We start from the raw sequence: 26420 nt of genomic DNA on the forward strand, positions 1-26420 counted from the left end.
GCAGTGATACTTGGTCAGTATAACTCTCCAGAGTTCTCTGTAAGCACTTGTTCAGAATAACTTTTACAATGCAGTCTGCTATAATACTGGATATCAAAATAGTAACTCAGTCATGATCCTTAGAACTTAGGAACTTTCACTTGTGTTCCAACCCAAAGCTGCAAATTCTAAGTGATATTCTGAAGAATGACAATTATGTAACTTTACAACATTTAGATTTTCTGCCACGCCCTAGGTATTATCTGCTTTGGGGCCATTTCAATGCATTTACTGTTCCATAAGAACAGGCTCTGGTCAGGCAGTGGTGGCAGTGGCACAAGCCTTTAATCCTGGCACTTGGGAGATAGAGGTAGTTGGATTTCTGAGTTCGAGGCCAGCCTGGTCTACAAAGTGAGTTCCAGGACAGCAGGGCTATACAGAGAAATCATTTCGAAAAAACAAAACAAAACAAAGAAGAGGAAAAAAAGAAAAAACAAACAAACAAACAAACAAAAAGAACAGGCTCTGGGTTAATGTTTGGGGAAGGAACAAACATCTCGAAAGCATCATACAAGAAAAGGGACAGAAGGAGCACTTCCAGGGGCAGGTTGAGACAGCCTCACTGCAGCCTAGGCTGGCCTAGAATCCACGCAACTCCTCTAGCATCAACCCCTCAGATACTGGGATTAATAGTGTGAGCCTCCATGGCTGGTTTATGACAACAATCTTTTGTCTGTTAACATGCCATGACTATTCCCTCTCAAAGGACATAATATACCCAACAACCCTGCCCCATCCTTGGAGACAGAGCCTAACTATGTAGATCCTGGAACTCACAGAGATCTACCTGTTTCTGTCTCCCAAATTCTGGGATTAACAGCATGCTACACCATGACTGGCTCAATGCCTGACTTTTAAATGAATGAACAGTAGACTCAAATGATACACAAGTATTTGTGTACAGTATGCAGAGAGTAACTTCTTTCCTTGTTTCTCACTGTTAAGGGTATAATGCTGAAACGTCCTCCCACTGGCAGATGTGTTTGAACACCTGGCTCCCAGCTAATGCTGGCTTGTTTTGGGAGCCTGCAGAACTGTTTGGAGATGGGACCTAAGTGGAAAAGGAGGTCACTAGGACAGGTCGTGGTCGATTGGTTCCAGTCTACTTCCTGATGCTACAGACAGAGCTACTTCCACTACCGTTCCTTTTCTACAACATGGCCCGACCCCTTGAAACCACAAACCATAATAAATCCTTTCTTCCTGCAGTTGTTTCCATTAGTGATAAGAAAAGCTAATATACTTGTATACTGCTTACTCCTTATCAGAAGGCAATGAAACAGCTTCACGAATGCCTTACCTGTGAACAAATCTTTTGCTCTCCAGATACGCGAGTGCTGTACTAAGCTGATAGGCATATAATATCAAAGATGCCAGGTCCAAGCTGTATTTTCTTACTTGCAAAAATGACCTCAGCTTTTGAAACAATGGCCAAGAAAAAAAAGAGAATTAGAAACAGACTATAGATATTAACAGCACAAAAGATACACTCAACATTACTGTGAAGGTTCCCAAATGCATCTTTGTTTTATGTAATTTTTTTATGAGACAAAATCTTGCTATGTAACTCTGGCTGATCTCCAACACATAGTGATCTGCCTGCCTTTGCCTCCTGAGCACGAGGATTAAAGGCATGTATCACCATGCCCACTTCTCAAAAAAGGATTTTAAATTGTACTATACTTTAGTTCTTCTTTGATAAAAGTATAAAAGATCAAACAATTATTATTTTAAAATCTTTTTAAAATTAGAATCTCTGGGCTGGAGAGATGGCTGAGCAGTTTAGAGCACTGACTGCTCTTCTAGAGGTCCGGAGTTCAATTCCCAGCAACCACATGGAGACTCACAACCATCTATAATGCCCTCTTCCAGTATGTCTGACAACAGCTACAAAGTACTCATATGCATAAAATAAATAAATCTTTAAAAAAAATAGAATTTTTATGACTGCAAACTTCTAAAACATGCACCAAAAAAAAAAAAAAACAGGCCTGAGGGAAAGAAAAAAGGATGCTGTAAAGCACTACTAGACAGTAATACCAGAAAACCAAAGCGCAGCCACTCCTTCAAGCAGAGCACACAGCACACTCCATCTACCCCCTACTGTACTTTGCTGTGCTTTCAGGGAGTGTTTGAGGATAAGACAGGAGAAGGAGGAGTCCACTTTCTTTTCTCATCCATGGTTTGGATGTAGAAATCTAGAATGGTCACACACTGGGTGTTTCTCCCACTGAGCTAAACAGTCTTATCACTGAACCATTCATTCAGGTAGGTAGATGCTTGTATGGAGTTTTATCATGAAGACCCCAATTTCTACCAAAAAAAAAAAAAGTAAATAAAAGGGAAGCATTTAGCAAACTCCTTAAAAGCAAAAGCATAATAAAACAACAAACCTGTAAATCCAAACCACCTGTCGCCCTCCAACTGCTGTGGAGCATGGACAGAGGGAGGGGGGGGATGGTGTAAAGTGAGCGCTGGCCACCTTCCTGCCCAGCTGAGAGTCTGACTCAGCAGCCTGGGTGGATCTCAGGATCTGCTTCTCTAGCCAGCGTCCATCCCACCTTGTTCTAGGTAGAGGTGATGACTGATTAGTTTCCATGTTTTGGAGAATGTCAAACAGGACCAATGACACTCTCTTACTCATAGTTTTCAAAGAAACTGAGTAATGGTTTAGTCTGAAAGACTACACATGAACTCTCAGAAGGATTAAGAAGCTGTGTGGATTTACCACTGCTTCCCCAATCTCAGATCACTGGCCTAGTTCTTCAGGCAAAGGCACATGAGGAAAATTATCTGGGCATCCGTGGTCACCTCTTTCAATCATACACCGAGATGGACAGGAAACTGCTGCCAGGGCTGAGGAGGGGGACTATCTTGGAATGTAATGGTGAAGATTTTATTTCATTTTATTCTGAAGATGGGAGTCTTATCCTGTATTGTCCAGATTGGCCTCAAATTCCTGGGGTCAAATGATCAATCCTCATCAGTCTCACAAAAAATAAGGACTACAGCTGTGCTCTATCATGCCCAGCTCAAATGATGAAGACATTTGCACTACAGCTTCTGAATGAAAAGCATACTAATACTTGGGGTGTGACCAGTGTACTTGTGTCATGCAAGTGAGGGTTCTCACACAGCAGCTGTAAGTCTGCTGCCACCAATGGCTGGTCAGCCTGGGGTCTTTTTACCTCTCCAAGTGTGCACAACTCCATGATTATCCAGACAGGGTTCTCTGTAATGACTCCAATCAGCTTCACGATGTGAGGATGGTCAAACTGACGCATTGTTACTGGGGGAAAATGGTCTCCCATTAATCTCTTTAAGCCTTTTTAGTTTCTTTAAGCTATTTCAATTCACACACAAGGCTGAAAGCATAAAAACTTTGTGCTCAATGCTACAGGTCAATCCTGACTGAATGTGGGTGAAAGCTGGCATTACAAGTAACATGGCACCATGAGGACACCAGATACAACCCATTCTAGAGAGAAAATAAGGTGAAAAAGGGGGCCCTAGAGCTATCCACCAGCAACCATACGGACTGCCATCTTGAAGATAAATAGCACCAACACCTATTGTTCTCCTCAGTATAAATGGCTGCTCTCAGGCCCCTAACGAAGACCAATTCTCACACAGATCTAAGGACATATGTGAAAGAGAAACTCTAGATGCTGGCTGGCTGCCATGTTGTACTGTGACTAAACACTACCTTTCAGAAGGAACCCATGTCAGGTGATATTTACAGAAGTAACAGGGCTTGACCACCTGAGTGAGCCCAAGAGGACCCAGAATATATGGCACAAAATCATTCATAGTTTCTACAACTCTCTAGCATCAAAACAAAAGCTATCCTTAAGTGTTTCAGAACCTTAAAAGAAACTCCAAGTTTTAAAGGCAACTACTTGGAAACATAGGACTTTACACTCCTAAAATGCAAAGACAAAAACAAAAGGATGTCAAGCAAAGAAGTAACAGCAAAAGTATCTGTCTGTGAGTGAGCATGCATATGTGAGTGCAGGTGTTGAGAAAGGACAGAAGAGGAAGTCAGATTCTCAGGAGCTAGACTTACAGGCAGTTGTGAACCACCTAATGTGGGTTCGGGACACTGAACCCAGGTCCTTTGCAAGCAGTAGTACATGTGCTTAACTACTGAGCCACCTATCCAGCCCTTCCTTGTTTGTATCTAACATATAAAATACATAGAGAATAAAAATTCAAAGTATATCACCAAATTCGATATTGTTAAATTCACATCACTGCTTAATCACTGTTATTTTGTGAAAATTTTCTAGGTACCCAGGGCATCGGCTATCACCCCTGGTTTTCTATGACATCAAGATCATTATCAGGACTTTTTATTTCCTTTGAAATAATTAGTGTTGATAATACAGAGCACAGAATAAGGAGCTGAGGAGGGTCTTGCAGTCACTGAGAAACTGTCACACTACACTAGAAACCCCAGGTGAAGTTTAGCCTGTCACTTACCTATCCAGATAGTGGATGAAGTGCTATCTCTCGCTTATAAAGTAAGCTCACTGCAACCTTGCCTGCCTGTGCATTCCTTTATGTACCATCTGTGTTTCTGTAGCAGTGATGGGGCTGGAGAGCTGGGATGTAAGCTACATTGTCATCGAAGCTGAAATCTTTCCTATCTGGCCACAATTTATGTTTTCTGGGCTTAGGCCATCTCCCCTATCTTACAGCTTGTTATTGCCTGGAGGTGGGGGGTGCGATTTGTGTGTCAGCTACACTACATCTGTTGCATTTCCTGAAGAAGCAATTATCAAACCTTCCAAAGATGAAAACAGTCTTAATCTAACCTGGCTATTTCTACAGAAATATATAACCAAATTCGGCAGTAGTGTCTTAAGAGACCCGTCCAACGTTTGTGTGTGAGCATCAGTGGGGTTCTGTATTAAGGCAGACGTGCCGACTGCCTTCCCCAGGCCAAGCCCTGCACTGGTCTCTGTGCCGATTGCCTTCCCCAGGCCAAGCCCTGCACTGGTCTCTGTGTATTAAGGCAGACGTGCCGACTGCCTTCCCCAGGCCAAGCCCTGCACTGGTCTCTGTGTATTAAGGCAGACGTGCCGACTGCCTTCCCCAGGCCAAGCCCTGCACTGGTCTCTGTGCAGCCCTTGTCCCCACAGAACGTAAAGTCTACAGGAGAGACAGATAATAAGCACATGTGATCATTTTATGTATTTAAACAGGAACTCTCAAGAGGAGCAGAATATGGTTCTGTGAGAATGACGGTGGCTGGCAGGAGGCAGGGACTTGAAGGCTAAGAATAGAGAAATCCTATGAGAGGAGAGGGGACATCAGGGTGTTTGATGTATACAAGCTAGACAAGATCCTATTCTTTACCACTAACCTTTGAGGAGAGAAGGCTCATAACGCACAGCTCATCTGAGACAGCCTCACTACCGGATGTACACACCTAGGCCAGAAGGCTGTGAGTGGGGTGGTGGAAATCCTTTCAAGCTAAAGTCACCCAGGAAGCTGTCACAGGAAGCCTCTCCTGGGGTTTCTGTCTGATTACATAGGGCAGGAAGCTAGTCATTATCCTGACTCATCTGTAGCTTATGGACTCCATCAGGTTGTAACTGTTGCCATAGTTACCTCTGTACTCATGGAACCTGGCAGGATCTGGGCTAGAGCCATTTATGTGAATGCACCAACTCCAGCCAAAGATACGGAATGCTACAGGAACCAAATAACAAAGGGAATGTGCCATCTTCCTCTACATATAAACATGTCTGTCTATGAAAATCTGTTAAATTTAGACATTAGTTTGCAAGGTGAATAATACTTATAAAAGTAAAAGCATCTTTCCTGCAAAGACAGCTAGATTTAGGTAAAAAGTGAAATTGAATTCCACAGAAGTTTCAACAAACTTACAGGCTTCTTGAAGGAACTTCTCTCTCACGCTGTCCGAAGTACAGTTTTTACATGTTTTGATTGCAACAGCCAAAGCTGGATTCTCCTGTGTCAGGGAAATTACAGAATCACTCATACATGCAAAAAGGTTCTCCATATTAGTCAACACACACACACACACACACACACACACACAGAGTTTTGTAACTGTGGACTTGTGGTCAGACAGAACTGGAACTATAAAATCAGAGTTAAGAATATTCTGTATGAAATTCCAGAGTAAAATGGATACACATGTGAAATGCCACAGGCAAGTCACTTATGCATGTACCAGATGCTGAGTATATGCAATATGGTAGGTGCTATCCTGGGTTCTTGGGGCACACAAGTGAACAAACTGCTTTTAAAGGTTGGCTGGCATTCCAGTGCAAAACACCAATGATAAAGTCAGTTATTTCACAATATATTAGAACAGCATTTTAGAAGACAGGAGTAGATCAGGCAGAACATGGGAGACCAAGGGGTGTCAGCTACACGAGGAACACTTCACTGAGCAGATGAGAGGAAGACAAAGCTTCCAAGAAGAGGGAGCCAGTCATAGTAAAGTGGGGAAGTTACATGCTGTTGAAGAAATGGTGAACATGGAAGCTCAAAGGATTTGGGGATGGGGGTGATGTAGCAAGACTGTAAGAGCAGAGTGTGTAAAGGTAGAAATACTGAGACGGGAACCTAGGAGCCAGAAAAAGAGGGGAGGAGATGTATGCATTTCTAAGTTAATATAAAGACTTGGTTTTCATTTCAGGAGGATGAGAGCTTGGGTGTGGTCAGGGCAGTTGAACCCATTGTCTAGGATAGTCTCAAATTAGCAGCAATCTTCCTGAAGCAGCCTTTCCATACTGAGAATGTAAACATGAGCCACCATGCCTAACTGAACCTATAGCTCTGACCATTTGGGTGTGGAAAGGACACTCTAGCTCCATCTGCTGCTGAGAGATGATATATAAAGTCAAGTCAAGCATGGAGAGTGGTATAGGTGGTTACCGCTAGAACCTGGACAACAAGCTATGGTTGCCTGGGTAGTGAGCAGCAGTGGAGGTGGGAGAAGGGCTGGGCATGTGGATTTTTTTTCCTCAAGGTTCAGCAAAGGTGTCTCTTGGTTTGCTAGGAGAGAGTGAATTCAGGTTTTGACCAGAGGAACTAATAATGTGGAAGGAGAAATGAGAAGTTGAAGGTCTCTAAATATGATAAGCAAGGACACTGTTGAGATAGCTGGGGGCACCAGAGGCATTAAGACAGTCTGATCCTTGGGACTGTGGATCATCAGAAGAGTCAGTAGGTTCAGGACTATGCTTTGCAGCTCCACAGAAATAAAAAGTCAGAGAAAAAAAGAGAAAATGGTGAAGGAGACTAGAAAAGTATGAGCCACAGAACAGGAGAAAACCCAAGAAGATGTGTAGTTCTAAAAGCCAGAGTTTGTCTTCAATAAGTTCAAAGGATGAAGCTTAAAAGATAAAAGGAACATGAAAAAAGAAATGCTCTGTGGTTCTGAGTGAATCAAGGGCACAGTATGGATGAACATGGGCAGACATTATATTTGTCAAAACCATTATTCACCTTACTTTATCTTATGCCTCACATTCTGTCACTAAGCAAAGAAGAAAAGAGCAAGAAAGCGAAGTGGATCTGTCAGGGCTTTATAAAGGCTTAGCAAATGTCAAGTCACCCCATTCCCACTGTCTTTATCGCCTAACTCCTGTCCTTACCCTATGAAGTACTGGTTGATAACCTGGGCAGAGACACACCTAAGGACAAAGGCCACAGAATAATGCTGTTATGAATCAATCTCTCTCTCTCTCTCTCTCTCTCTCTTTTTTTTTGTTTTTCGAGACAGGGTTTCTCTGTGTAGTCCTGGCTGACCTGGAACTCACTCTGTAGACCGGGCTGGCCTTGAACTCAGAAATCCGCCTGCCTCTGCCTCCCAAGTGCTGGGATTAAAGGTGTGCGCCACCATGCCCGGTTTTCTCTTTGACTTCTATGAATCCCTTTCTTCCTAAAAACAGCTAGGTGTGAAGAGAACTGTACTCTCTGGTTTCCTATGGGGTTGTGTGATCTGTGTTTGGTTTTCTCTGCCAGTTCTCAGCATTTCTGTGTTCTCTGTAGGTTTCCCATTGGACTATGCTATCTTCCTTCTGAGAATATATTACTGGGACCTAAGTCCTGAAGACTGAGCATGAGTCAAAAGAAGGAATAGTAGATGTTAGAAGGCAGAGTAGGTGACACACCATGCTGGTCAAGAAGCAGTTGCTTAAAAAGTGAATCACAGCAATTCATAGTCACCATAAGCGCCAGGCACAAGCAACAGGGACTAGACTTAACGACAGCTGAGGAAAAAAGATCACTTTGAGCCTTCTCGGTGTTGGAACATCAGGATTGAGCCCCAGGTTCATTCCTCTCAAGCACTTGGCTAATTTACCTTGTGCCTTAGGACTTTATGTCACTGACATGCTGAACTGGCACCTCTTGTCCTTACTGTTCCTGAGAGCCCGTATTCACAGAGTGGAGTTACTCACTTCCAGAGTCCACTTGCAGGTACAAAGGTATTTTTAAGGTCGCATGCTCCAAAAGGAACTCTAGACAGCACCCTTGAGTGATTTTACGTGCAATTTCATGAGGCAATGAGATATGTAAACCAGTATTTTTCTGGATTTTTTTTTGAGGTTGTTTTGAAGGTCAAGGTTTCACTTTGCTGTGTGACTAGGCTGCCTTGATCTTTCAGTCCCCCTGCCCAGCTTCCTAAATCCTGGAATAACAGGTGTTTGCCTCCACAACTGGTTCACCAATGAGTTAACATTAGGTTGTGAGTTGCCCTTTCCAATATGTAGGCCTCACCCAGAAGACTCTCATAAAGAGGTGGGAACTGAGATACTATCCTCTGACCTTAAACTGACTACTTTTTCCTTTCCTTTTGGACTTTGGACAACATCATCAGTTCTTCTGAGTTGCTAACCTGGGGTCTTGGAACTTGCTGGCTTCCATCACCACAGAAGCCAATTCCTTAACTCGTATCTACACAGGCTTTATTCTGTGCCTCTAGAAGACTGTCAAAGCTGTATGTTCCATAGTCTTCTCTATCTCTGAAATGAAACCATAGTCACAGCTGTTTAAAGAAGACATCTTGATGAAGCTTTAAATTTCTGTTTCCCTTACCCTTATAGCCAGCAATTTAGGAGCAGGTTCTGCTGTTCTTATACACAACACACATCCCACTTAAGTTGTTCTCTAGAAGACCCTAGGGAGGGTAGCCACTGCTGCATTGCTACAACACCCTCTGCCACAACTCTGCACAAAGCAGGAAGTCCCCCCCCCCCCAGACAGGGTTTCTCTGTGTAGCCCTGGCTGTCCTGGAACTCACTTTGTAGACCAGGCTGGACTCGAACTCAGAAATCTGCCTGCCTCTGCCTCCCAAGTGCTGGGATTAAAGGTGTGCACCACCACACAGGAAGACATTTTTAAAATGCAAAATGGATCTTCTCACAATGCCCACCTCTCTCTCTCTCTTTCCTCTCCTCTCCTTCTCTCTCTCTTTCTCTCTCCCTCCCTCCCTCTCTCCCTCTCTGTTACAGATTCAGCTTTCCTTCCTGTTACAACAGACATCAGAAAGGGATCCCAAAGAAGGTGGTTCCTGCTATTGTTCTGAGGAAGACAATACATTTTACAACTATAGTAAATACCAGACTGAAGGTATAAGATTGTCATATCTAAGACAGATTCATTTTTTCTTTTAAACAGGGGGATACATGGAAGGAGTTTACCAATGCTGCTGTGTGAGTAACAAGTCTGGGAATTTACTTTTAAGTTGAAAAAAAAAAAAAAAAAGCAGCCCACCTACCCAATTTAGTAACAGAAACCCATGAGCCCTACTTCCTGTCATCACAATCAAGCAGAGCTATGTCCAGGCTTAGACTTTCTACCAATTAAGACCCAGGCTTCCTTCTGCTGTATTTTGGCCTCAAAAGGCAGACTTAAGACAATGAAAATAAATACAGATATAGTTTTCTTGAAATTAAAAAAAAAATAGGAAAAATGTATAGAGTTGTGTGAGAATTCTGACTGCTTGTGAGAAAACTACAAGAAAACAAGCTAAGTCTTGTCTCCTCTGTTTCTTGAAATCATAGACTTTTTCTTTGAATGTGTTTTTGTGCTCCTCCTAGGTGTAACAGATAGAAGTGGATTTATTTCAGCTGTTGTTATTTATATGCCTCTAAGGAGAAATATGGTTTTGCCATGTGTGGCTTGTCCTTGTGACTGAACACCTTACTCATGTGATTCTTAACTCTCAAGGATATTGTTGGGCTGGAGAGATGGCTCAGTGGTTAAGAGCATTGACTACTCTTCCAGACTTCCTGAGTTCAATTCCCAGCAACCACATGATGGCTCACAACCATCTGTAATAAGACCTGATGCCCTCTTCTGGTGTTTCTGAAGACAGCTACAGTGTATTCACATAAATAAAATTAATAAATAAATCTTTTTTTTAAAAGAGAGAGAGAGAGAGAATATTGTCTGGTGTTCTGAATAAGGTTGGCTACTGCATGAGACTTTAGTCTGCCTCATTTTTAAGTCCAGCTCTCCCACCACCACCAAGTACAGTGGTAAACAATATATTATGTAATTCCATTTAAAAAACAGAGGAAAGGCATCGGAACCACTTGTAACTACACGACAGGACAAGCGGGGAGCATTTTCTTCTGTCTAGGTAAAGTATATGAAAAAAGGCAGCTATGGAAACTCGGTGGTAAACCATTATCTCAAGTGTTTACACCAAGAATGTCACAAGAGCCAATTTTCTGTGCTGTTATCAACCATCTGTGCATCTATCAACATTTTGTTTTAAAAAGCTTCTTCAATAAATATATACTGTAATTCTAAAACACAAATTTAAATACCATCAATCTAAAAAGAAAAGAGACAAAATGAAGGGTACCAGTGAAGCTACAGACATCTTGGCTAGGAGGCTTGTAACATGAAGAGTGCTTTGGGAAACTGATAGTCAGAAAGTTAAGCATAGCTATATGAGGAAGTTCTACATATCAATGTTCACAGCAGCCGTCAACAGCCAAAAAGTAAAAACATCCTAGATATTCAGTAAGCGGAGAACAGATAAATGGGGTCTGGAGTGATGGCTCACGGGTTAATAAGACCAGAGGACTCAGCTTTGATTCCCAGCATCCACATGTCAGTTCACAACTGTCCGTAACTCCAATTCTAGGGGATTCAACATCTTCTTCTGACCTCTTTAGACATCAGTCAAGTACATGGTAGACATATATACATGCAGGCAAAACACTCATACACATAAAGTAAATTATTTTAAAAAGGATGCATAAAAGGTGATAAATGTATATAAATGAATATTATAAAGCAACGAAGGGGAAGAAGCTTGTATACTGTATGATCCCATTTCTATGAACTGTCCTCAGTGGGGAAACTGAGAGGCAGAAAGGAGACAAGTGGCTTCCAGAAGCTTGGAAGGGAGGTGTAGCATGAACAGTAGATGTTGATGGGTATCAAGTATTTTAGGTGAAGAAGAGTTCTAAAATTGACTGTGGTAGCATGTTGCACAATTCTGTAAACACTAGCTTTATATACTTAAACAGTCAAAAACTCAGTCTTGATTTCTGGTAGTGGTAAAGACTTACTGGGCTCAGGTACACGCCTTGATGTACATCTCCAAACTGACCTTCTCCAATACAGCGTCCAAGTTCTATTCTTTCTCTCTGAATCTCATAATCCCTGGCTGCAAAACATGGCCCACACATAAATAAACTGGCACAGAATTCCAAATGTGAGTATAGCACAATAGATACATTTATCTGATTATCATTCATGAATATATTTTCATTTGCAGCATATCAACATAAAAAATTTTGAACAGAGTAGAACCCTCTTAAACGTTATTTTAAAGACTATTAATAATCAGGTATGATACTCTCGAAGAACTACCAAACAGTGAGTTTGACTGATGGTAGATTTTTTTATTTTTCACCCATTTTGTGCTTAGAAATCTCTGATTGATTTGGTTATCTGATCATTCTCTAAATAATTACTCCAAATAATGCATTTAATGCATAATTAATAATCACTATTGGTTTAGGTATTAATATATGAAGGCTCTAAAATTATTTAAAGCAATTATTTTTTAAATAACTGCAATTTCTAAGTATAGAAGCAACATTAAACTTTTTGAGTAAACTAGCTTTTCAAAGTTTAAGAGTTTTCTACTTTATTATAATCCTATCTCTAGATTATTTATGGAGCTAAAAGAGTTTAAAGAGGTAGTTTCTAGAAATGAATTTCAAATGACTTTGCATTGAATATATCTGCATAAGCATCTGAGAGTATGTGCTCCAATTAAGACATTAAATCATGAGTTATACCGAGTTATTTAGCAGGCTGCTGAGGCACATAGAAATAAAGTATTTACTAGGAATGCAGAAAAACCAAACTCTAGTTGGATTAGATATTCAGTTTTGGGCTACTTCAAGTACAAGAATCATCTCATGCCTCCCTGCATCTCTGGTGTTACCAACGTAACAGCAAGAGTTAGCGGACACCTGGATCAGAAAACTAAACCAAACAGATCACCCACAAGTTTTAGACAGCTGTTTTCCTTCCTCTTTAAAATCCATTTAGCCAGCAACTCCACTGATTTAACAGTATGAGTAAACCAATGACAACGAGTTTGAAAACATATTAACTGAAACTGAAACACCCCCCATCACTCCATCGTGGCAATTGCAAGCATATGCAGTTATATCAAAGGATCCTGTTACCTTCATCTATTCCATAGCTTTCTGTATTGCAATTAAGAAAGAGAGAAAAAAGTGGAAGACCTTGCTTAGAAATTGCTAATAGTAATTAGATTAACAACAACAAACTTGGAGAGTACATTTCAATAATATTTACTTAATTACTTTAAGCACAAATGAATAAAAAAGAAACTAAACACATATAACAACCATCTTTGAGTTAACTCAAAGACATTTAAATATGTATTCCATAAATTCTGGATAAGAGATGTTTGTATTCCCTAGTCAATTATAAATAACAAAGACAAATATGGGCTCTCTGAAGAAATGGAGAAATGACTAAAGGCTAGTCAAAATAGTAAATTCAAGTTGAACTCATTGTCTTAAGTAGCTGTTTGTGGCCCAAATCTACATACTGCATCTCCATTCCTTCACCCAGATGTTAAAGCGACTCTTAAAAGGTAAACACATAGGTAAACACGAGCAGGGAACTAGAGGCCTTGGAGGCCTGCCTGTTTTCTCTTTATTTTGGTAACATCTCCCTAATGCATACAGAAAACCCAAATAAGGACACTTTAAAAACATGCCACAAGAGTACAGAGCCTAGCTCTTTTGAAACACATGAAACCAGGTCATTTGATCTCCAAGTTAATTTTTAAGGCCTTAGATGTGGGTCTTAATTGATTGATTGATTTATACACCAAAGTGAAAACTCAAAGAATTATCTATTTCAATATATAGGGACAATATACTCTCAGGCAGGCCTAGGGCATGCAGAATTTCCTCCACCAATAAATACGGTGCACAATCACTGTGGGTGATGACACGTCCAAGCTGGAATAGGCCATCAAAGGGCCTCCCACTGGGCTGCTTGAATAGTGGGCTAGCTTCTGCTAGTGAATAGCAATGAGGATAATTTTAGGGAGAACAGCAAGCAATTCAGTGAGTGCATATACACATTTAAACTTGAAATACTATTCCACTTAATGTGACTGCATATACATTTAAATTTAAAACCATACTCATTTTCTATCAAGGGAAAATAATCAATGAAGACATTATATAGAATCAGAAAATGATATGACAAAAATTCTACAACTAAATGAATAAACTTATTTCTGGTATCTGTATTTCAAACTTCTGACTTTAGGATAGGCACAAAGACTTCTACCTAAAAGTTGAAAGAACATTTCTGTTAGGTGCTCAAGTGACAGATGTGCTCTAAAGCTTCTCACTGTGAGGAGCAAGCAGCCTACTTACTCGAGGGCATGGTGTATGTGTCTTCCTCATCGATGATCTCTGCATAGTCATCTGTCTCTGTTTGGAAGAAAACAAGACAGGTTGGGTGAATTGAAATGCTTGATTGATTGGCCTTCAACATCATTTCAAACAAATCCTATGGAAACCAGTAGGATGTTAATCAAGCCCTACAAAATTCAAAGGGAGATCCTGCTTAGTCCAATACTCTCCTTCAACAACAGCAAATACATATCGGAATCACACCGAGGGCTAGTGGGAGTTCCCGAGTGACACAGTTATCTTCATATGGAGTCCAATTCACTCCATTTATCCTGTCAGGACGACTCTGAGCTTCTCCTCAAGAACACATAGTGACCCAATTTCTGAGGGCACTATACTGGAGTGATTTCCTGCATTTATTCTGTGTTAAAAACAAAAACAAAACAAAAAACCAAACAATCCAAGAATTTATCTTTTGGTGCCCTTTTACCCAGGCAAAAGATCTAGTAAAAAGAATAAGAACTGCACATTAAACTGAGTTACTTATGAGATAATGTAGATATATTCATGCTTTCAGTAATTCCTTTCAGTAAATGCAGCAACTTAACCCCAATGGCAGTACTGGGAAAGTTGAAAGAACACTTATGGAGAAAACTGCCACTACTGAGTAATTAACGCCAGTGCTGGGAAGGCAGTTAGGTAGATTCTGGTTGATTCCCTCTGGAGAAGACTTCCACCTGCTAAGCCTCTCTGAAAGCTGGAAAGGACCTGCCAAGCTGCTGATAAAGCTCTCAGGGAGCTAGCTTAACCCCTACACTGCAAGTGCATTCTCCTGTCCACCACTAAGATGAAAGGCACACAAGTCAAGGGAACTTCAGAAAGCACTCTTTCCAGTGGTGAGGACACTGCCACTGCATGTGCTGCAGCTATGGTTCTCATATTGGTCACAACACCCACAGGTGTCAAGTATCAGATATTCCCATGATGCTTCCTAACAGAAGCAAAATATAGTTATTAAGTAGCAATGAAATAATCTTATGGCTGGGGGTCACCACAACATGAAAAACTGAATTAAAGGGTTGCACAATTAGGAAGGTTGAGAACCACTGCTCTACAGGGAAGAAGGCAGTTCTGAATGTGTAGTCAGCACTAAAAGGGATTAAAAATTTAAAAAGAAAAATCTGGCTCGGGAAAAATACCATCAACAAATCAACTCTCCTAAAACTTAGATGACAGGTGCATACTCTATAATATCCTCACAGGGTTATAAGCATTGTGTATATAGAATTAAAACAAAACATTTTTTATATTTTATATTGTTGTTCTGCTTTGTTTTTCAAGACAGGGTTTCTCTGTCTTGGCTGTCCTGGACTCTCTTTGCAGACCAGGCTGGCCTGGAACTCACAGTGCCTTTTGCTTCTGCCTCCTGAGTGCTGGAAATAAAGGAATGTGCCACCATGCTGGGCTTAATTTAGTTATTAAAAATGTTATGTGTATGGACGCTTTGCCTTCATATGTTTGGTGCCCATAGAGGCCAGAAAAAGGCATCAGATCCTGGAAGTGGAGTTACAGATGGTTGTGAGCTGTCATGTAGGTGCTGGGAATCAAGCCTACCCTCTCCAGGAGCAGTTAGTGCTAACCTGTGAGCCATCTCCCCAGCCCCTAATGCAAAATGAATGTGAAATGCAACCTTCTCTTCTTGCCTCCCTTACTGGGTCCTCAGGTATTTGACACCCAGTAGGCCTGCCACTTTGCTTTGTGTACAACAGCTAATAAAAGAAAAGCTGGAGGCTGGAGGGAGCTGCTCTCTAAAAACTATGACCAGGTGAGGAGGAGTTGACTCCTATTGAGCTATGGAAACAACATACCACTCAGACTGGACTCTGCCAATTGCTTTCTGTTCATTATGTAACGTAGCAGCCTTAATCATCACACTGTCCTGTAAAGTGAATGCCCCAAAGCCACTGCAGCACAAATTCCTGAGTAGCAGAGACCACAGCAAGCTCATCTCTCAGGTGACTGAAGTCTACTGTCTGAAAGAAGGGTGTGAAACAGAAGATGACACCAATAGCGGTGACCTCAACTGACTCTTACTACGTGCTAAAAAAGGCTCATGTGGGCTCACAGCTAGTTTTGGTTTCTGCTACCATACCTTGCTTCCAAGTTTTCTTTAAACTATCCTTATTCCTTATTCTTAATTCTCAAATGTTGTTCTTTAAGTATCATATACTGGTTTGCTACTTTGACACCTATATGCCACCTCTCCTGAGCAGAGTCTACTGGAGCAGCGTCCCCAGTGTCCTCAACATCAAGCACAGTATCTGACACACGCACATGCTCAAGAAGCTATGTGCTAAGCAGTGAGGAGGAATGCACAGTGCTAACACAGTTAGTATTCCCAGGACTTCAGACACTTATTATGCAGGGTCACACAGACACCAAACAGCAGGGCATGCTGCTGTACCTGTCTGTTTACCTGCCTATGCCACAGCCATGCCTTCGTGTAAGAGAGCAGTATGCACCTGTAGAGTTATGATGATAGCAAACGATGTTGACAGGGGCTGAAAAATGGCAGGCACTCCTAATGCTACTGTTTACGTGGACTATCTTAGTTCCTGTCTGAAGACCCTGTCAGTCTTCCTTTAACGCAAGTACCTCCAAAACAAGTTCATACCATGCCCTCTACCCGCCCCAGGACATAAACTTGAATCAACTCAGAAAGCAAAAAATGGAAATGACTTATATACAGCAGGCTAGCATCAATATGGATTTTTGAAAATAGTATCACTTACATTTCAGTTAGTTCACAAAATCATAAGAAAGGACCTATACATGCCAGGCACAGTAGCTCACTCCTGAAATCTCAGCACTTGGGAGGTTAAGGCAGTAGGATCATTCATGAGTTTGAGGCTAGCCTGGGCTAGAGAGTTAGACTTCACCTCAAAACAAAACCCCCAAGACAAACTAAAAGAGAAAGGATTTGTATATTTTCTAAAAAGTTATTTGAGCTCAACATAAAATCTCTGATGACTTATAAGAGCTGTATATGAACTTTATGGATTGATACACAGAGAACATACTATAGAAGGAACAGAAACCAGGGAGAGTTTGTTATCTTTAGGGATTGTAGGACAGTGTGAAGGCCTGCCAGAAAATGCCCCCTGAATGATGATCACTGGAGCAACACAGGAAGTCAAAAAAGGTAAAGGCTCAGAGATCTGGATGCCAAAATGAGAAAAAATTGGGGGGCAGGGGTTGAACTTGGGCCCATATTTTCTACTTGACGAGATTGGAAAAAGTTCCCTGAACTGATAAAGACTGGACAGTGCTGTGACTAGTCACACAGCTCTCAGCAGACCCTTGTTCACATGCAAAAACTGAGAAAGTTAATGGGTCTCAACATAGCTCTAAGATGTAGCTTTTATTATCTTTCAAAGTATTTGGAATGTTTCAAGGTGTGGTGGCCCATGCCTTTGATTCCAGCACTGAGTTCAAGGCCAGCTTGGTCTACATAGTGAGTTCAAGGATAGCCATAGCTACATTAAAAACACACACACACACACACACACACACACACACACACACACACACACACACAAGTGTTTGGAACTATACTTGTGAGATCAGATAACCTCTGCTTTGAGACTATCAAAATATGTACTTTGAGGCACAATTTGCTCCAGAGACATTCACATTTTTCAGAGAAAAGTTCACTAGACCTGCAAACTTGGCAGACAATATTGGGATCATAGGCCCATAAGTTCAAGGCTCAAAAGTCATATATATATTTTTTTTTAATTTTTTTTTTTGCCATTCCTTGCTATGCCTGAGCCTAAGGTGGGAGGATCATTTGGGGACAACCTGGGCAACACAAGCTATACCTTGCCTCAAAAAACTAAAATAAAATAAAAGGGGGAGGGGGCTGGGAATATAAAGCAGTTAGTATACCTAGCATACACAAGGCCCCAAGTTTAGTTCCCAGCACCTCAACTAGGCACAATGGCACACACCATAACATCAGCATTCAGAAGATGAAGGCAGGAAGATTAGAAATTCCATGTTATCCTTGGTTACATACCAAGTTGGACACCAGCATGGACTAGACATCTCTATCTCAAAAATAGGATGAAATAGAATAACTTGAAAAAATACAAATAAATATAAAACCAAGAACTTCTAAATATTAGAATATTGACATTTTTTATGTTTCAGTATTACAATATGAAAGGAAAGAAGGTCATAGCTCAGAAATGAGAGACAAGTTCTCATGTTACAGCACTGTAAAAAGAGACAAAACTACTACAGAAACAGTGGTATCACAGGGTCAAACACACCCTGGCACATGTGTCCCTGAAGCTACACGACTGGGCCTGCCTAGAGTTTGTGAGGGATGCCTGGTGCAGCACGGATACTGTCCTTAGGTTTGTAGAGAAAAGCAATGTAAAAAAGCCTGAGCTTCGAATTTCCCTCTGAAACTGAAACTGGGATTCCTGGTGCGTTGGGTAGGACACAGCTCTGCCTCCATCTCTTCCTTCTGTCTGCTAGAGCAGGTAGGCACCCGAAACTCTAATAACTTTCTCCTGACTGGCTTTCCTGCTGCTCTCGGGGCTTGGACGGTGGCTCCTGCATGTGCATGTGCTTTACGTCTGTGCTCTGCCATCACGGCCATGCACTAACACCGCCACAGGGGCTAGCTCATTTAGATAATCCAGGACTAACAACCCTCAGGGTCTTATCCTGCCAGGGCTAACATATTATGAACTCCGCAGAAACGTCTAGTCTCACTAGAGCCTCACTTCTAGTCTCTAATGGTTGATGTCTGCATCTGTCAACCATGCAGCCTGATGAGGTGAAGGAGGGTTGGCAGGTAATGAGGAAGCACAGGAAACATTGCTGAGTGGCAGGTACTAACCCCTGACTTTCACAGAGCACCCCAGAGTGAAGCTCCACACTGGCTTCCCAGTCCACAAGGAGCACATTCTTTCCTAGGGTTCCGTGTTCCTGTGTGTTCCCACTCTGCAGGTTCACATCTAGCAGTAAAAACCTCCACTGAAGGTATTCTGTCACTCAACCACAAGGAGAAATAATCATTTCCCTCTATTTTAGTTTATAAAACTTAATCTTCTGGAATTAATACACCAATTTTTGTGCAACACAAAGCAGACAAAAACCCTAACACCAAAAGTAATTTTAAAATGTATTAAATGCTGATGAACAAGCAATCACTATAGTGCTAGTATTTCCTTGATTGTCATAGCAGTTAAACAACTGTTAAAGATCACTGTGTTTGCTTCCAGTACCCCATTCATAAATTAAGAGTTATTATACATGCACCACATGATTATCTCACAGCAGTAACACAAATGTGAAAATAAATATTACCGTCCCCACTAATTTCATCTGCAGATCCAGGTGGCATGCAAAGGAAGAAGTAGGGAACAAAGGGTAGGAGGGACAGGAAGGAAGGAGAAAAGAGAAGGAAACACACTATTAAAATGACAAGTAAATCAAAGCTTAAGAAAATAACAAAATCACCCCAAGGTTCATTCACAAGGTTAAAAAAATGTACTACTAGTGTATCTACTAGAGGTGAAAGCCATTAAGCAATGTTTTAAGCTGCCAACAGATTATACAGTTACACAGGAAAACAGTGGAGTTTAATTACTTTCTACCACAGTAGGCAAAAGTAATTTCACTGTCTTCCATTGTTAAACATTAAACGAGCTTCCACTTTCCTTAAGGAGCATTTGTATCATTTCAGATACAAGAAACTCTTCATTACCCTGTAAGCAAAAGGATCACCAGGAGATAAGCAGTGAATTGAATGAGGCAGTGAACTGAAGTCCACACTACTATGGGCAAGTGTAGTTCTCAAGGCTTTAATGACAATTCAGGTTCCCATTTGAATTCATACAAAACTACTAATTTTCAAGCATTTTTGAAAAAACTGTTTTAATAATTACAAAAAAAATCAATGATTTACTAGAAAACCCTCCAAATGGCACAGCTGCCTCATTTGTCCTGAACATCTGCCTCCCAGAACACAGAATGCAGACACTCAGGGCTCATATGGACTATGTCCCACATGCTGTATTAGGAAATTCATAAGACCAGAACAGGTCTTGACAATCCCTGTAGGAAAACAAGATGACAGAAATGGCACCAGGAAGCTACTTCTTGCCCTGTCATGCACTTAAAAGCAGGAAATGGGCAACAAAAAGATTGCCTAGTTAGACAATGGCATAAATTATGTCAACTGTGAGACACAAAACCTGCCCCATCAAGTTATCCCATCTGGACAGTGGACAGCACATACATTGCTATTCAGTATGGCTATTGACTGCTTGGGACTATCTAAAAGCATGTAGCTAGAGTTAGTTTTGTGAGGTGCCTTGGTTGACAGGAAAGCCTGTGTGAACGCAGTGCAGTACCCGTTGGAGGAGGTTCAAGAGAACAGAAGACCAAAGGGAGAAAGCGCCTAGCTTTCTTAACTTTATGTTGGCAGTGACTGACTCCTTTACAAAGAGGCAAGAGAAGAAAGAGAAAAACAGAAACAAATTATTTCAATACAAAAATACAACCAGTTAATTTTAAAACTATAACTATAAAAACAAATACAAAATTGAAATGCTTTTATTACTATCGACTTGTAGCTTAAAAAGAACTAATTGTTTTACTAAACATTAACACCAGATACAAAACAAGCCAAAACAAAACAAATGAGGAAGAGCTATGAGCTCATCAGGCCAGCCAAGTAATAAATAACACAACTAAAAATAAAAAGGGGCGTGGGGAAACCCGTAACAAATACATACATACATACATACATACATACATACATACATACAAACATACATACATACATACTAATGAATAACTTAAGGATCAAGAACAGTCTATACATTTGTCAACATTTAACACTTGTCCATAAAGAAAGAAGTCTTATTAAACTGTAAGAGCTTTATGAGCAGTAAAGATCTGGAATATGTTAACATAAACTGATGATGATGATGTCCAATTACAGAAGCTGCAAAGCTGCCACTCATTTGTCCATCCAGCGCTTAAGTTAACGAGGGACCCACTCTCTCTGTGAAGCAGTGAAGACGCAGAGCAGCTCCAGCACAGCAACGCAGCACAGCACACACAGCCGAAAGAAGCAGACACAACGCGACGGTACACACTATGGTGCTATCACTAACAGTCCTGTCTTGAATGTGAGCCCATGAAGAATGAAGGTTAAAATAATCTGGCCATCAAGAAGGCAATAATCTGGGGCTGGAGAGATGGCTCAGAGATTAAGAACGCTGATTGCTCTTCTGGAGGTCCCAAGTTCAATTCCCAGCAACCACATGGTGGCTCACAACTGTGTATAACGGGATCCGATGTTCTCTTCTGTTCTGTCTGAGGGCAGGGATGGTGTAACTCATATGCATAAAATAAATAAATCTTAAAAAAAAGGAGGCAATAATCTCAGTATTAACACACTAGGAAGAAAAACGAGAAGAACTAAAATGTACAAATTGCAGTATTTTTCAAGAGGCATGTTTTGAGTTCAGTGACAGTTACTGACTACATCATCTGAGTGCTTGGTCTAAAACCATTCATTCTTAGTTTCTAGACTTCCAACATAATAGCTCTGGCCAGATAACAAAATGCTCCATTTGATGCTGGGTGGATCATGGACTAAGGTAGGAGGGAGACGATTAAGATCAAAGACTTACAGGGGAAATCCTGTAATGAATTACTATGGGCTATGGATGACAACATCTGTCAGCATTAATTTCCTGATATTAAGAAATATGCTCTGACTACATAAGAGGATGTCCGAAGCCAGATATGGAGGTAAATGCATATAATCTCACAGTTTGGAGGTGAGCTAGAAGCATCAGGAGATGAAAGTCTGTCTGGGCTACCTAGGACCTCATGTCAAAAGAAGAAAAAAGAAAAAAAAAAAAAAAAAAAGAAAAGAAAAGAAAAAAAAAAAAAAACCAAGTGAGAAAAAAGAAAAACGTTAATGGGGGACTTTTGGGCTAGCATTGGAAATGTAATTGAGGAAAATACGTAATAAAAAAAGAAAAGAAAAGAAAAAAAGAAAAACATTACGTTTTTAACTCATGATTTTTAAAACCATTCTCTAAGAAAGAATGGTAAAAAAAATAAAAACCTAAGAAGCCTGGCAGTCTGAATTCAGACAGCGGATCTATTTACTCACACGGACAGTGGAGAGGAACCACTGCCCATGTCTAGCTTTTCTTAGTTCTTTATTATATAGTCTATTTCTAGACAGGTAAATGTTCTTTAACTTGACTGAAAAAGAAGTAGTTTTAAAAATGTGCTTCTTGAGTAATACTGAGTTTAACCTGCTTCAATATAAACAGTTATGAGGCTGCTTAACTTACAGAAGATAATTATTTTTGCTGCATGCTTTGAACATCTACCATGAGTTAGGCATCCTGTATAGGAAACAGTATTAAGCAAAGTAAAGCCATGGACTGAAGTCTCAGGTGTAGACAATCAGGATCTGCAATGTCAGGAACTGCAAGGAGAAGCAGAGGCCAATGGAGAGAAGGAAGCCACTCCGGGAATGGCGGAGGTCCAGGTGTAGGCTCAGCAAGGCACTGGGATTCAGCTCCAATGTGCTAGGCATGAGGTGCTCAATGAACTTCTAAGAGCAGGTGGTAAGCTGAGAGGCCACAGACTAAATTAAGCCATAAAGGAAAGAGATCCCACAAGGGAGATACAAAGATTGACAAAGGTGATCCATACATTCAGTATTGAGTTCTTGACATGAAGAGTGGCCAGTAAGTGAGGCATCAAGTGGCCAAGATGCACTGAGCCCTTAAGAGGAAAATCCTGCGGGGGTTGGAGATAGGAGGGGGTTTGGATGGGACGTCATACTGTCCTAGTATCATTGTGGTGATAGATTATGCTGACAAAAGGCAATTTACGGGGGAAAGGTTTATTTTACCTCCTGATTATGGAGTTATGTGAATTTCAGGTTACAGTCCATTCCTGTGGGAAGTCAAGGCAGGATCTACTTGAAGCAATACTCATATACACTCAAGAGCAGAGACACACGAATTTTTGCATGCTCATACTGATTAGTCCCCTTTCTCTATTTCTATACAATTCAAGACTCAGATCTAGGGAATATTGCTGCCCACAATGGGCATGACTTCTCACTTTAATGAACACAATTTAGACCGTTTTCCACAAGAATGCCAAATTGATATATATAATCTTTCTTTATGACTTTCTTTCCAGGTGATTCTACACTGTGCTAAACTGACAATTAAAACTAACCATCACAACAAGGGCATGGTGGTGCATGCTTTTAATCCCAGCACTCTGAAGACAGAGGCAGGAGGATAAAGCCAGCCTGGTTTACATAGTGAACTCCAAGAGAGCCAGAATTACATGGTGAGACCTTGCCTCTAAAAACAAACAAATAAATCAAACTGCCATATGTATAAAAAGCTGTTTTTCTTTCAGAGTGCATTACAGAGGTCAGGTTTGAAACTGGCTGGGCCACAAACCAAAGAACAATTTTCATTTATTTATTTATTTTTGGTGACAGTGTCTCACAATGCAGCATTGGCAGGCCTGGGACTTGTTATGGAGTAAGGTGAACTTGAGCATAAGCAAGCCAGCAGGCAGCATCCCTACATGGTTTCTGCCTGAGCTCCTAGCCTAACTTGCCTTGATGACTGTAATTTGGAAGTTTAAGTCAATAAATAAACAAACACACACATAAAAGCCTAAACTACTTTTTGCCAGCGTATTTTATTATACTAACAAAATTAAAACTAGAACATTACAAACAAACAGGAATGCCTGGCTGACAGACAGAAGTGGCAGGGAGGAAACTGGACAAGGATATCTTGTTTCACTGTTATCTGCATAAAACTGAGCAGAAAGATGGAAGACACGGGATTTAAACACACTGAATGCCTGTTAACATTTTTATATTTAGAGGGGAAGGAGCATGAAAACTCCTTTGGAGTTGCTTTGGAATAATAACAGGATTAAAGGCATATGTAAGAGCTGGAGGCAAAGCTAACATGAAACTGGTTGTAAGCTTTTGGCTGCTGATTCTGGGTGATGAGTATGTAGAAAATCAATTTACAATTCTGTCCTCTCTTTTGTATATACTTGAAACACTCAATGATAAACTATTTAAAGAAATTCTTCAAAGGCAAAAGACACAGTAAGAATTTGATACTGTCTATTTACCTATGGCTTATCTTGCATCACAAAGTCTGAATTTAACCCATAATTACTACGCAATTACTATCAATTTCGAAGCTCTCAGGTGGGATTCATTTTTCCTGTTCTTCCATATTAACAGTACTTGTTTGATAGTTAGCGAGATGGTGCATAGGTTTCTTGTAATCTATATTGAATTTTATATAATCATTGTTCTCATCAGTTTAGCCAGAAGATTAAGGTTTGTGAATCAAGAATACTTAAACACTGCTTATTCTAAAAAACACACTTTTGTAGAGTGAAAATTTTATTTTGTTTAAAATACTCTGGTATAGCATTTCATGTCCCCTCTGATAGCTGATGCTTACCACTGTGCACATATCACCAGCAATGCATCCTAAAAAAACCATAATTTACAACAATGAACTTTTCTCAAGCAGTATCAGGGATTGAACAAGACCTGCACATGGCAGGTAAGTGGTCTACCACTATCTCCATCTCTTAACAAAAAAGTTCATACAACCTCACTTAGGCTTCTTGCAGAGGCTGGCTTCAAACTTCTAAGTCTCCTGCTTCAACTTCCTAAAAAATTGAGATTTTAGATGTATGTCACCACATCTGGCTCTTTTGTTTGTTTGTTTGTTTTTTAAGACAAGGTTTCTCTGTGTATCCCTGGCTGTCCTGGAACTCATTCTGTATTTCCAGGCTGGCCTTGAACTCAGAGATCTACCTGTTTCTAACTCCCGACTGCTGAGATTAAAGAAGTGCATCACTACAGCTAGCTGCAAACTAGCTTCTTTTGCAATAGTTAGCAATATCCTGAACAGTGTTTAAATCAAGCATTCAGAGGAGGGAGGATGACATTTTGGCAATAGAACAGACAACTTTGGAGGGCATGGCACTGTTACAGTGGAAACTAGATAGTAAAATTAAGTATAAGTAGCTCTTTCAAAGTGAACAAAAGGCAGACTTTTGAATTCAAACAGAAAAGACAGTACTTTATTATTCCTGTTGAATGGAGAAAATTGCTATAATGAAACCACATGCTAAAATATTACTCCCTGCGCACATAAAGATTCTGCAATGATCAATGGCATCTAATGAAAAGAGAATGAATTCCTGGAGTTCAAGGTCTAGGCTTACAGTGGGCTTTCTATTACTCGCTACTACATGAACCTGGCCAAGCCACATAAGTAAGTGCAGAGAGGGGTGGTTTCCTCATCTCCACAGAAGGGATATTAATAAACAAGGCAGTACTGTGGATACGTCAGGCATAATCCCTAAGCATGTGAGTATGTATTTGCTAAGCAGCAGCAAAGCAGCAATGGACAACAGACTCAGCATGCAAGGGTTCACAAGGGAAGAGATGCAGAGATGATTATCAACTTCCCAGACCTGCACACAAACCACTCAATCATATTTGAGATGCTCTAGGATTTGAAATGAATCAAACAGATACAAATAACATTTATTTTGCTATTGTTTTCTTGATAGATTAATTTTTAGCCATTAACTCAATATAACTAAAAGAAACCCTATATAAATAGAATTACGCATAGTAAAATAACTAAAACAATCTGTTATAAACATTTTACACGTACAATAATACTACAAAATGAGTTGTGTAAAAGTAATACATCTATCCTTTAAGCACTGAGAAGTCAATAAAATCAAAACAAATACCTCTGCCAGGTTAAAATTACAACCTCGCAGTCATTTCCACAGACATATATAAAAGAGATAATTTATAATTTATAGTCTGGTTTTGCATGGTCTAACATTGAATAAGGGCCACAAAAATAACATAATGGCAGGCATCATGGACTTCTACTCACAGCTGAAGTTTGGGCACTCAATCAAGGGCCTGCTTATTCTTAGAGAACTCAAACACACACAAAAAAACCCAAACACAGTTAAGTCTTCAAAATACTTGAAATCAACTTTGCTCTAAGTTCTGGGACGTGTCCTCACACCAACTCTGTTTCACTGGCCTTCACTTAGAGCATGCTAGCAGATCCCTGAAGACAGCCTGGGCACTGGTCTTATAGGCTGGGCTCAAGGTCTCCCTGAACTCACAAAAGGCATTAAAACAATTATTTTGTTTTTGTTCTTTTTAAATATCTGCTTAACTCTAAGAATAATATGCCTCAGGAACCATTACTCTAGTAGATGTCTTTGTGAGACTCTGTCAATCTCATTTCTATAGTGAGATAGTTGAAATTTCAAAGGTCAACCCTTCAACAACCAACCTAA

At 40.5% G+C, this 26420-nt stretch overlaps 1 protein-coding gene across 35 annotated transcripts in view; it reads right to left on the reverse strand.

Moving 5' to 3' along the window:
• The window catches only part of Ptk2 (PTK2 protein tyrosine kinase 2), a 218719-nt gene that overhangs the window by 57773 nt on the left and 134526 nt on the right, over positions 1–26420 (reverse strand). For 18 of the 35 annotated variants that reach the window (XR_003951347.1, XM_030248328.1, XM_006520427.4 and 15 more), the window contains 8 exons: positions 20393–20476; positions 19344–19361; positions 13983–14039; positions 12747–12767; positions 11613–11710; positions 5935–6019; positions 3228–3328; positions 1340–1455 (listed from right to left, as the gene is read on the reverse strand). Coding sequence is in view for 33 of the 35 variants with exons in the window: in XM_030248328.1 (XP_030104188.1) it covers positions 1340–1455; positions 3228–3328; positions 5935–6019; positions 11613–11710; positions 12747–12767; positions 13983–14039; positions 19344–19361; positions 20393–20476 (580 nt within the window). In the remaining 2 variants the exon portion in view is untranslated. The remainder of the gene's footprint in view (positions 1–1339; positions 1456–3227; positions 3329–5934; positions 6020–11612; positions 11711–12746; positions 12768–13982; positions 14040–19343; positions 19362–20392; positions 20477–26420) is intronic. The other 17 variants (XM_030248332.1, XM_030248331.1, XM_030248330.1 and 14 more) reach the window with 5 other exon arrangements.

The sequence above is a fragment of the Mus musculus genome, chromosome 15, assembly GCF_000001635.26.
Source record: "Mus musculus strain C57BL/6J chromosome 15, GRCm38.p6 C57BL/6J".
NCBI lineage: Eukaryota > Metazoa > Chordata > Mammalia > Rodentia > Muridae > Mus > Mus musculus.